Genomic DNA, 12,057 nt, shown 5'->3' on the forward strand with positions numbered 1-12,057 from the left:
AAATATTATCCAATATAGTTCACCCTCTTTGAAATTTTCCTCGACCCCCCAAAGTCATTCCACAATTATCTCATTGACGATTTCTCTATCCCTCTCCCTTCCTCTCTCTCTAAAAATCAATAAAAAAAAACCCCACCACAGGCCAAGAGGCTGACTGTCTTTGAGAAGCTGAAAAGGGAATTCTGAAAAAGAACCAAGGGAGAAGAAAGAGAGAAAATCTTGGCTTTAAAGATCAAAAGCCAAAGCCCAGGTGAGAACAAACAACTTATATCAAAGGCCACAGAGGAGAGAATGCAAAAACATGGGCAGGATGAGAGTCTCACACTTCTTGGTAGGTACAGGGAAAGCTAATTATCCTTAAGCATACTCCCATCCCATCCCAACCATGGTCCACATTCAGAAGCCTACAGTGGATGAAAAAGAACTCCATAAACTTTTTCAATAGCAGCTCTGCTCAGTCATCTATGCAAAGACCAAATAGAAGGGGGACAAATACAGGGTATGTCCTGGTGCTAGGACTCACATGAATCCCCTCCTTTCAGTTGAGATTTCTCCCTGAGAAAAGAGTAGGACTGGGAAGGAGGCAGAGAGAATTCTGAATTGGTCAGAATATTTATCCTAAAGAGATTGAGTTCTAAACCAGAAGTAAATGGGTTATTCTGAATTGGCAAGTTAAGTGTTTTGTTCTTTAAAAAGGATAGGGTGGTTGTTATCAGCAATATTGAGTTTAGTTATAGAAAAATAAAGTACCATTTTTACATTGTGACTTGAGTTACAATTGAAATTTAAACCATGTGCTAATTCTGGGTTTAAAGAGTTACAGAGTTAAAGAGCTGGAGAAACATCCTTCTCTCAAACTTTGCTCTAAATATCTATTCTGGTAAAATCAGAACTCTCTTATGGAAGATGCAAGCAGGTCAATAGCACTGGCTTCCCAAATCCCACTAGTACACATGGTACTGGGTCCTCACCCTCACCCTTCTATGCAGGACCTGCTGTGAAGAGGAAGCTATGCACCACTCACTGGGAGCCAGTTTCTCCCTCCAAGGACAGGAAGAGTCATAAGGCTTTCTAAAATCAGAGGGTTCCTGGCGGTGCATACTTAATAGCATTGAAAGTCAGAAAGGGAGCCCAGCCAGTGTGGCTCAGTGGTTGACCTGGAGGTCACAATTCAATTCCTAGTCAGGGCACATGCCTGGGTTGCAGGCTCGATTCCCAGTATAGGGTGTACAGGAGGCAGCCGATCAGTGATTCTCATCATTGATGTTTCTATCTTTCTCTTTCTCTCCCTTCCTCTCTGAAATCAATAAAAATATATTAAAAAAATAATTTGAGCCTTAGCCGGTTTGGCTCAGCGGATAGAGCGTTGGCCTGCAGACCAAAGGGTCCCGGTTTTGATTTTGTCAGGGGCAAGTACCCTGGTTGCAGCCTCCTCCCTGGCCCGGGCCCTGGTCGGGACTTGTGCAGGAGGCAACCAATATATGAGTTTCTCTCACATCAATGTTTCTCTGTCTTTCCCTCTCTCTTCCACTCTCCCTAAAAGTGAGGATTAACAGCAACAAACAAAAAAAAAACCACAAAAAAATACACACACAAAAAAGTTTGAAAGTCGGAAAGGGAAACAGGGAGAGTTGGAGAGGAGAAATGAAATGTGCAAAGGGAAGATGAGAACAGGAAAAAGAGGGAGGAGGAGACCAAAGGATGAAGGGAAGATAGATATAAAAACAAGAGAAGAGAGAATGGAGAAAGGATGAGAGCAAACCCAGAGAAAGCTAAGAGGGGAGTAAAAGAAGAGGGGAGTTATTAAAAAGGAAATGGAAGGAAGCCTGGAAAAGGGGCTGAGTGGTCGTAATAGGAAGACAGAGAATAGCCTTGCATTGCCTCTTTCTGGCCATGCATAGACCACCTGTCCTGGGCCTATGAAAATTACATATTCCTCTCTCCATTCAGTGCTTCTTCTTAGCACTAGCTAGTTCTGGGGAGTCCTTCTTGCCCCCCAGCCTGACTAGGTGGTGAGGAACTAAAGGCCTAGAAAGCCACGTTACCAGGTCATCGATGGCATCTTTCGCTGCTGTTATGGACAGCACCACTATCAGAGGTATCACAGTTGTGTACCAGGCCAAGGAGGAGATTTGGGGAATCAACTGTGAGAGGGAAGGGAGAGAAACTTGGGTCAGAAAGCTTCAAGGACAATATACTTCCCCTTACCACAACACCATTTTCATCTCCATAGGTTCGTAATGAATTCAACTATCCTGGTTGCTTTTCACAGTTTGCAGCCTTCATATAATCCCCAAATATAAGTAAACATCTCCCAAGGACTAAGGAAAAAAGAAGAGACTATAAGTTGCTACCTATGTGTCCTGAACTCTACCACATTTGTTTTGATGGCTAAGGGCCATTTCTCCTGTGAAAATGAGGGTGCTGGGGATAGGCGGGTAAGAATGGACATGGGAAAACCACAGAACCTCCCACACTTCTTCAGCACAAGGAAAATGAGATGATCGGTCCCTCTCTCCTAATTTGGGCCCCCCGTGTCCTACTTCCTTGCTCTGTGCTGATATTCTTATGTTCTAGACCAGGGGTGGGCAAACTTTTTGACTCGAGGGCCACAATGGGTTCTTAAACTGGACCGGAGGGCCGGAACAAAAGCATGGATGGAGTGTTTATGTGAACTAATATAAATTCAAAGTAAACATCATTACATAAAAGGGTACGGTCTTTTTTTTTTTTTTTTTTTAGTTTTATTCATTTCAAACGGGCCGGATCCGGCCCTCGGGCCGTAGTTTGCCCACAGCTGTTCTAGACCATGCTCCTTCGGCAGCATGCCTGCATTTTAACTTTCTGTCGGGTAGGCTGGGACAAGAAGGAGGAAGAGAGATGTAGCTGTGGTTGGGGTGAAGAGTCTTTAGCCTCTTACGGTCAGGCTGAACTGTGGCCATGCAGCCATAATGAGGAGCCCCCATTCCTTGGGATCCAGTGACCTTGTTTCCTTCCTCCTGGAGAGGCTTGTTTCATCCTGGCTAATCCTGACCAAAGCTACTCTAGAGGCCTGGCCCGAGATCCCAGCCATTCACTTGCCTGTTACCTAATGAGAGAGGGCATTTCTCAGTTTAGGGATAAGAAGGGCGGATTATACAACCTGACCCCAGAGAGGCTGATAAAATGTTCTGTGGAAAAGGTCCCAAAGGCAATACCTGTAGGATTAGCAAAACGAGAAAATATGCATTGGCGAGTCTCTGGAACTGTTCAAATAGGTTCAAGGGCAAGAAGTTAAAGATATTATATTTTGAGGTCTTGATGGTATTGTTCTGTGAGTAAAAGAAAACAAGCACAATTAGAGAAACAAAAGACCCCCACCTCCCAGGCTTAACAAAAAGGACCAAGGCCATTCTGAAATGGTAAAAAGCCACAATCCCCTACCAAAGGAAGGAAAAGAGTATTTGTCTTCCCCTCCTGCAATGGTTTCTTTGAGGCCTAGAGCGGTCTAGAGATGCAAAGTTGTCGAGGCTCATCAATATCGGATTTTTGGGGGAGGCAGAACGTATTTCTGCACTGGAGAGAATTCTTTGTTTATTGACACTATTGATAATGATAAAATCAACAATGAAAACATACACTTAGAGAATATTTATTACCTGCAAGGCAGTGTTCTAATCATTTTATATGTAGCAACTTATTTAATCCTCAAAACAACCCTATGAGGGAATACTATATGATCACCTTTTGAGGATGAGTAAATTGCCGAAGTTATTTGCCAAAGATCACTTTCTGTCAGGTAGGCTGGGACAAAAAGTTGCAGACTTGGGATCGTGCTGTCCCCTGAGATTCAGTCCACTTGTGTAGCCATCCAAATACATTTTCTTCTTAGAATCATAAATCCTTCCATTTCATCTTACCCTCTGGCCTCTAAGGTCCTCCTCACTTCTAAATAGGCAAGTTATTTGTGTTTGCTCCACTCCAGAGTTCTCTAATGAAGGTTTTCTTAGTCTGGAAAACTCATTTTGGTGTGTCTTTACATGCTGGTTTCATTGCTGAAGGATGTCAATGCCAAAAGCAAATTACTGTCTTTCACCCCTAGCCCACTGAAGGTTCCGACATTGGTTGCTGTTAGCATTAGAAAATCATCTGCCCCTTAATTGTCCTGAGAGAGTTTGAATAGTTTTGGCCTACATCTAAGCTGTTGTTTTGCTAAGTGAAAATGGGAACTTGCTACCTCTTCAGTCCCAATCTGAAGATGTTGACAGAACCATCTTACTTTCTATCTTTGAGTCTATAATCATTGGATCTAAGATGTCAGAGCTTGAATCTAAGCGCTCAAGAAAAGCAGAAGAATGAGACCAAGTAATTCCCTACAAAAAGGGCTTCTCCTCCACCTCCTCCATCTATAAAGCCTAAAGAAAAGAATAAACCCACCTACAGGCCTGGAGTACAGATACTACTCAAGTATGAGGAATCTTGCTGGGCCCTGCCTTGGGAAGACATCAGCGTCCTTTTGGAGAACCAAAATCATTCAGTCCTGAGGCTAAACCTTGCCCAGGAAGGCTAGATAGGTTACCCAGCCAAGACTTGCCCAAGGTCTATTTCCCAAGGGAAGAGAAACTGGTCAAATAGCTTAGCATTTAGGAGTCTAGAGATCCAAGCCAAAACTAAGGTTTCCTTAGTGTTTTTCTTTATTTTCTTCATAATTTCTCCAATTAACAATCAATTGAACAATACATTTCTCAAGGCTTGCTCTGTTCACAGCCCTATGTTGGGCTATACTAGTAGAAGCTGAAAAACAACTAAACAAGATCTATTCCCAAGAAGCTCAGAAATTTGTCTTGCATGGAGTTCTAACTAAATGATCTATAAGGGCCATTCTAGTCCTGAGAGTATGTTATTATAACATAGAAATAGTTTTCTTTTATTACGATTACTAGAGGCCCGGTGCACAAAAATTTGTGCACTCAGGGGGGTCCCTCAGCCCAGCCTGTGCCCTCTTGAAGTCTGGGACCCCTCAGGGGATGTCCACCTGCTGGCTTAGGCCCACTCCCTGGGGGATTGGGCCTAAGCTGGCAGTCAGACATCCCTCTGGCAGCCCAGGAGCCCTCGGGGGATGTCCACTTACCAGCAGGGAGCAGGCCTAAGCTGCAGTCGGACATCCTTAGCACTGCTGAGGAGGTGGGAGAGGCTCCCACCACCACCGCTGTACTGGCAGCCGTCAGCCTGGCTTGTGGCTGAGCAGAGCTCCCCCTGTGAGCGCACTGATCACCAGGGGGCAGCTCCTGCATTGAGCATCTGCCCCCTGGTGGTCAGTGTGTGTCATAGTGACCAGTCATTCTGCTGTTAGGGTCAATTTGCATATTACCCTTTTATTATATAGGATAGAGGCCTGGTGCATGGGTGGGGGCTGGCTGGTTTGCCATGAAGGGTGTCCCAGATCAGGGTGGGGGTCCCGCTGGGGTGCCTGGCCAGCCTGGGTGAGGGTCTGAGGGCCGTTTTCAGACTGACCTCACCCCCTTCAGGATGGGGGTCCCCGCTGGAGTGCCTGGCTAGCCTGGGTGAGGAGCTGAGGGCCGTTTTCAGGCTGGCCACACCCCCTTCAGGGAGGGGGGTCCTGCTGGGGTGCCTGGCCAGTCTGGGTGAGGGGCTGATGGCTGTTTGCAGGCTGGCCAAGCCCCCCAGCCACCCAAGCTCTCAGTGGAGGCTGGCTGGAAGCAGGTATCTGGGGTTTATTTATCTTCTATAACTGAAACTTTGTTGCCTTGAGTGGAGCTGACAGCTGGCCAGGGCAGGTGGGAAGCTTGGCTTCCTCCATCACTGGGGCAACCAAGTCTCCTGCTTGCTCCAGCTCCGTGGCTGCCAGCTGCCATCTTGGTTGGGTTATTTTGCATATAGTCGCTCTGATTGGCTGGTGGGCGTGGCTTGTGAGTGTAGCAAAGATACAGTCAATTTGCACGTTTCTCTCTCTTTTTTTTTTTGCATGTTTCTCTTTTATTAGATAAGATAAGATACCTTGGATTTTTGGTGTCTAAGTCCAGATGGCTCTGATACTTGGACCCAAAGACCATTTCATCTTTTGCCTTACTGAAGCAGCTGGCTGTCACTATTGATTATTCAATTGCTTTTTAAAGCTAATTAATGTATTTCATTTGGGTAGCATTGGTTTAGCAAATGAAGACAAAAGCCATGCTGATTCTGTCTCAAGATAAAAGTATCAGTACTTCTTTACTAACTTGGCAACTAGAGTGTTTTGTTCTACTCTTAAATGTCAAGTCAGAAGCAATATCTCAAGAATGTAGAACATCTGCTTAACTCTGAACTTCCTCAGTGTTTAGTTATTCTGGCACATGTGATAAAATTTAAGCATGATAGAGGTGGTGGAATTTGGTTTGGGCTCTTTATTTATTTGGGCAGGGTACTTGATTGATGGCTAAATGGGGCAATAAAGGAGAACAGAAGGCCAAGTACATAATGGGAATCAGTATGTAGGGGCTGGGAAGAGGAAAAGGGGTAGGCATGGAAGAAATTAGAGAAATAGGAGGGAAATGAACTCTGTGTAGGGTCAAGGAAATGGAATCAGTCAACTCTGTTTATTTATTCATTAACTATTGGTTGCCTCCTGGACATACCCCAACTATGGCTGGGGAATGAACCTGAAACCCAGGTATGTGCCTTTGACTGAGAATCAAACCAGTGATCCTTCAGTCTGTGGGCCAACATTCTAATCACTGCGCCACAATGGCCAGGGTGATGAAGACATTTTAAATGTTCATCAATAGAAAACTGGTAAAATAAATTAAGGTATCCTATCTAATAATAGACAAACATAGCATACCTTTGCTATGCCTCCCATTGGCTAATCAGCACGAAATGCAAATTAACCAACAAAGATGGTGGCTAATTTGTATACTGCAGGCAGGGCGGGACAGCGCCATCCCGCCTGCCCTGCCACCATCCAGGCCTGCTATCTGTGACCCGGGGTGGCAGGCGTCTGTGTGCGACCCGCCCAGGGCAGTGCCCCAACCCCCAGATCGGCCCTGCTGTGTGCGCGACCCGGGGCGGTGCCCCAAACCCCAGATCAGCCCTGCTGTGTGCGCGACCCGGGGAGGCGGGGCAGGCACCCAGGGATTGGGCCTGCCATCTGCCACCGGGGAGCAGGCCTAAACCAGCAGGTGGTTATCTCCCGAGGGTTCCCAGACTGTGAAAGGGCACAAGTGAGGCTGAGGGACACCCCCCTCCCCCCCTCCCCCGCCAGTGCACAAATTTTTGTGCACCGGGCCTCTTGTCCTATATAATAAAAGGCTAATATGCAAATTGTCCCCTGGTGAGTTTGACCAGGAGACTGGGAGTTCGATTGCTTGCTATGACATATGCTGACCACCAGGGGGGTGGCACGGAACATGGCAGGCAACCAGTGGCTAAGGAGGGGCGGAGCAAGGAAGGAGGAGGCGGGGAGGCTGGGAGGCAGGGAACCTGATTGCAGGCCAGGCCTAGGGACCCTACCCATGTATGAATTTTGTGCACTGGGCCTCTAGTATCAATATAATGGAAAACTATGCTGCTATTAAATGAATTAGGTAGATCTATCTGTATTATAATAGACGTCTAAATGAAAAAAGAAAAGTATGGAACTATGCTTTCATCTGTGTTAGAAAAAGCAACAAGTATTTCTTTTCTAGGAGTTATATATAAAACCCAAAATATTAGATATATTATTCCTGAGCCTAGGTCACTGGATTAATTTTGGTTCTGAGCCTTCACTGCACCAGCCCTCAATGTATAGGAATGTGAAAGAAAGCAGAACCTAAGTTATAGGATCTACATCTACAATGAAGTTCCTGCCCCACCAACAAAGGGGAATATTAGAGGGAAATTTCAGCACCCTTCTGAAATAGTCAGAGACCTGATACTCACTGGATATCCAAACATACTGTTGAATTCCTCATTGTTGGCTTGCAGATATCTCTCTTGTTCTAAGAAAGAGGAGAGAAATGATTAGAAAGATGCTTCTCTGTAGATCAGTCTGGGATGCTGGCTGCTAGTGAAGATTCATTACCTCACACTTTCTTGCTGAGGATATCTGTTTAAAAATGGGATTTTTGTCTCTTTATTCAAAGAATCAAGAAAGCCCTGGCCAGTGTGGCTCAGATGGTTGGAGCATTGTCCTGTGCACTGAAGGACACGTGTTTGATTCTTGGTTAGGGCACATACCCAGGTTGTAGGTTCAATCCCCAGTAGAGGCACTTACAGGAGGCAACCAATTGATGTTTCTTTCTCACACCAATGTTTCTCTCTCTCTCTCTCTCTCTCTCTCTTTCTCTCTCTCTCTCTCTCTCTCTCCCCCACTCTCTCTAAAATCAATAACAACATATCCCCAGGTGAGAATTTAAAAAAAAAGAATCAAGAAATACAATAAAAATAAAACCCTCAAGAGTTTCAGTTTTCTGAAGGCAACAGGACAAGGCTGTTATAAACATTCATGTGCAAGTTTTTGTGTGGCCATGTTTTCATTTCTCTTGGGTATATATCTAGGAGTAGAATTGCCGGGTCATATGCCAATTCGATGTTTAATTTTATGAGGAACTGCCAAACAGTTTTTCACAGCAGTTGCATTATTTTATAATTGCATTATTTTACATTCCCTGAACAATGTATGAGGGTTCTCATTTCTCCGCATCCTTGCCAACACTTGTTAGTGCCTGCTTTTTATTCTAACCATCTTAGTGGATGTGAAGTAGCATCTCACTGTATTGCCAGCAGGTAACATGGTCATTGGCATTCATTTTGTGATCAATAAATATTTGTTGAATAAATAAATCAGTCTTTATGGATGATTACTACATTCATTTGCCTTGAATTTACTACTCCCTACAATATTCTGCTCTCTACCTATTATTCTGTTCGTAAGAACACGCAGGAGAAATTGGTCAGTTCGTTTGTTTTCCTCAGCCCTTTCTCCTTTAGCAGCTATGAGAATAGGAGAGAACTGCCTGGTTTTCCATTGGTTGGGACTTCACTGACTTTCTCTTCCTGAATCTAGAGCTTGTGCCTTGGAATGGACTTCTTTCTGTAACTCAGGCCTGTGCCCTTAGAATGGGCTCCTCCAGGAATCAGACAACTGCACAATGACAGGAAGTAAAGAAGATAAGTGTGGCCTTAAATCAGTGACCTGATTTCATTCTCTGCACCTTCTCTATTCCCCAAAAGAAAGCTGGAATATATAACTACATTCTGGCTTGCTTTTTCAAAATTTTATGTTAAAAAATTTACCTTTTCCCATGTCAGGCAGTTTCACTCTGAAAGCTGGTTTGGGTGTGATTACCCCAGTGCCCTTTAGTTCTTGGCTTCACCAAAGGAAAGCATGGAAGTAAATGAAAATACTTCCTGACACCATAGCCATAGCCATTTGCTGTGGCCACAAATAGGCAGCAAAGCTTAACCTTATCTGCCTTGGCAATTTCTTTTCACATTGACCACTTCTTTTTAGCAGGAGGCAGTTGTGAAGGATGGGGAGAGGAAAAGAAACACATGCTTTCCTGGTGAACTTCCAAATGAAAGTACAAAAGATGAGAGATTGTAACTACTCCAGTTAGAATTCTCAGATGTCAAAACAGTAGACCTTATACTAGTAAGTACAAAGTATTTACTTTTGTAAAGCATATTTTTTCTACTGGTCAGCTGTTTAGTAGATTAGTAGTTTGACTGGTAGACTGGCTAGTCTGTTTATCTGTTATATGCAAGCACACATTTTTTAGAGGCAATAATAATGACATGCAGACTTAGATATCTAAGGTGAGTTCACCTACCTCCACCACTTTGTCTTTCCTCACTCCGGCTTTCACATACAGACATTGCAAAGTAGTACCAACTATAATTTGATAGAATTTCTATAAAGGAAATAAAAAGATTTAGAATGAGAATTTCTCATGCCAATAACATTTCACTTAAACATGTTCTTAAGTAACAAGGAACTTGATCTCTGAAATTGAAAATAATCTACCTCTAAGATAGACATGCTAAATTTTAGAATTCATTTCATATGTCCTCAACATAAAGTTATATTTTCAAAGCTTGGGAAACAGATTTCAATTCCTGGCAATTAAGCGTAAACTGATGACTACAATCTGTCAGACAAATTATCTGAACCTTGGAAACAGGTAAAAGAAATTAGGTGATCTTTCAGTGTAATTCTGGGATTACACCTTTGATTAGTTTTCTACTGACTGGACTATACTATAACTCCGTAGGGCAGAGGTTAACTTATATGTATATTTATTCAGTAGAGATACAAATATTTAAGTCTGGTGAAAAATATAACTCCAAAGGTTATGATTTATGGACTTTAGGACTTTAATAGTTTTGTGTATAATTCAGTAATCTTATCTTAACATTTCTTTATTAAATTGCCTATAAATGCTTAGCTCCTATATTTTCACTTCAAGAGGTCTTAACATCTTACTTGCTTCCTCATAAATTAATGAGTTTAATAAAATCTTTGATACCTGTTCATTTTATATATATGAGAGTCATGTTCCTTAACCTTTTAAAAGTTATAATTTATCAAATCCCATGAGTTTGCTACACAGAAAAATCCCTTCTTTCTCTCCATCCTTCACCCAATTCAGAAAAGGCCAATAAAGTATATTTTAGTTAATCGATTTTTTTCAGGTCTCCTAATTCCCTAAATGGGGATAAGCCAAGATTAGAAAACTTTACAGGCATTTTCATCTTAATCATCCCAAACAAGATTAGATGGGGGGTGGGGGTGGGGGGTGGGAATCACTTGAGGGAAGTGTAAAGTCCAAGTAAAAGGGATTCCCGGGAAACCAAGAGATATTCAACCATCAGAAAACAACAACAAAACTCTGGACAACTATGATCACTTTGGAATGAGAATGAGATTCCAGTTCTGCTCTCTGTGAATCCCAAGTGACTTCATTAAGGATACAGTTGCATCAAATAACTTCAGTTAACAGCAGTTAGGTGTGAAATAGCAGAAAACAAAGCACTGGGTTTTGTGACAAATTGGTGAGTGCATGCCTTCTATAAAAGTATCCAAATACGAAAAAGAAAATTAAACACTGTGCAGGCCAAATAAAATTCACTTGTGCTTGTTAGCTACAAGTTTTGTACCCCAACCCAAGGTTCCTATTTCTTCTGTCGATAGAATCGGTGTTCTCCTACCCAATGTCAGTAGTTCTAATATCACCATTCTCTAAGCATCCAGTCCTACTCTTAGCTGCCTATACCCCCTAGGTAGGCTTGGGGTTCCTACTGCTGCTGAGAAAGGAGAGCCAAGGATGGGATGTCCTGAAGTTCTGGATTCTCTCCAATCCCTGCAGGGCCATCAAGCAGTTTTGAGAGGGCAGTCGGGCCAAATCCACACAGTAGCACAGCTTGGAATGTGAAATGGTTAGAAGGCACTAAGCCAGTGGGCACATGAGTAATGACTGTTTGGCTGGAATCAGACACTCACCCAATCTTGTGACATTCTCTGCAGGCACATCACATTACATAGCAGCCGACTGGAAAGTACATTTAATCTCAGAAGAAGGAAGGAAGAATGTGAGGGAAGGAATATAAGAAATGGGATGTGTGTGGGGGGGGGGGGGGGGCGGGGGTGGGTGGGAAAAAACAAAGGGAAAAGGATTAGGAGCCAGAAAACTGGTTTTATATCAAAGTTGGATACTAAATAATGATAATGTGATTTGGGGTAAGTTACTAACTATTTCATGCCTCAAATTTCATCTAAAAAGATAATTTAAAAACACACAAACAGGGAGATAGATGATAACCCAGATGGCGGCATAGGTAAACACCGGGAGATTGCTGCTTAGCACAACCACTTCAAGAATACAACTAAAAGACCGAACGGACATCATCCGAAACACCAGGAAGGCTGGGCTGAGTGGAAATTCTTTCATCTACAAAGGAAAGGGGAAAGCATACTGAGACTCACAGAGAGTGCGGTGCGGAAGTAAAAGTACGAAGTACAGAAGTGCATGCAGAAAAAGCTGGAGCCAGAGACACGATGTCTTTTTTCAATCGTAAGGTGTCTCAACTCTGAACTCC

General features: G+C 43.3%; 1 protein-coding gene across 1 annotated transcript in view; it reads right to left on the bottom strand.

Annotated features, from left to right (window-relative positions):
* The window catches only part of LOC102442280 (phospholipid-transporting ATPase FetA-like), a 77,306-nt gene that overhangs the window by 48,344 nt on the left and 16,905 nt on the right, over window positions 1-12,057 (bottom strand). The window contains exons 4-7 of the mRNA XM_023762469.1: window positions 9,792-9,872; window positions 7,900-7,958; window positions 3,198-3,311; window positions 2,046-2,144 (exon numbers count right to left, since the gene is read on the bottom strand). Of these exons, the coding sequence (XP_023618237.1) occupies window positions 2,046-2,144; window positions 3,198-3,311; window positions 7,900-7,958; window positions 9,792-9,872 (353 nt within the window). The remainder of the gene's footprint in view (window positions 1-2,045; window positions 2,145-3,197; window positions 3,312-7,899; window positions 7,959-9,791; window positions 9,873-12,057) is intronic.

Source organism: Myotis lucifugus, unplaced genomic scaffold (genome assembly GCF_000147115.1).
Source record: "Myotis lucifugus unplaced genomic scaffold, Myoluc2.0 scaffold_246, whole genome shotgun sequence".
In the NCBI taxonomy this organism is placed as follows: Eukaryota; Metazoa; Chordata; class Mammalia; order Chiroptera; family Vespertilionidae; genus Myotis; species Myotis lucifugus.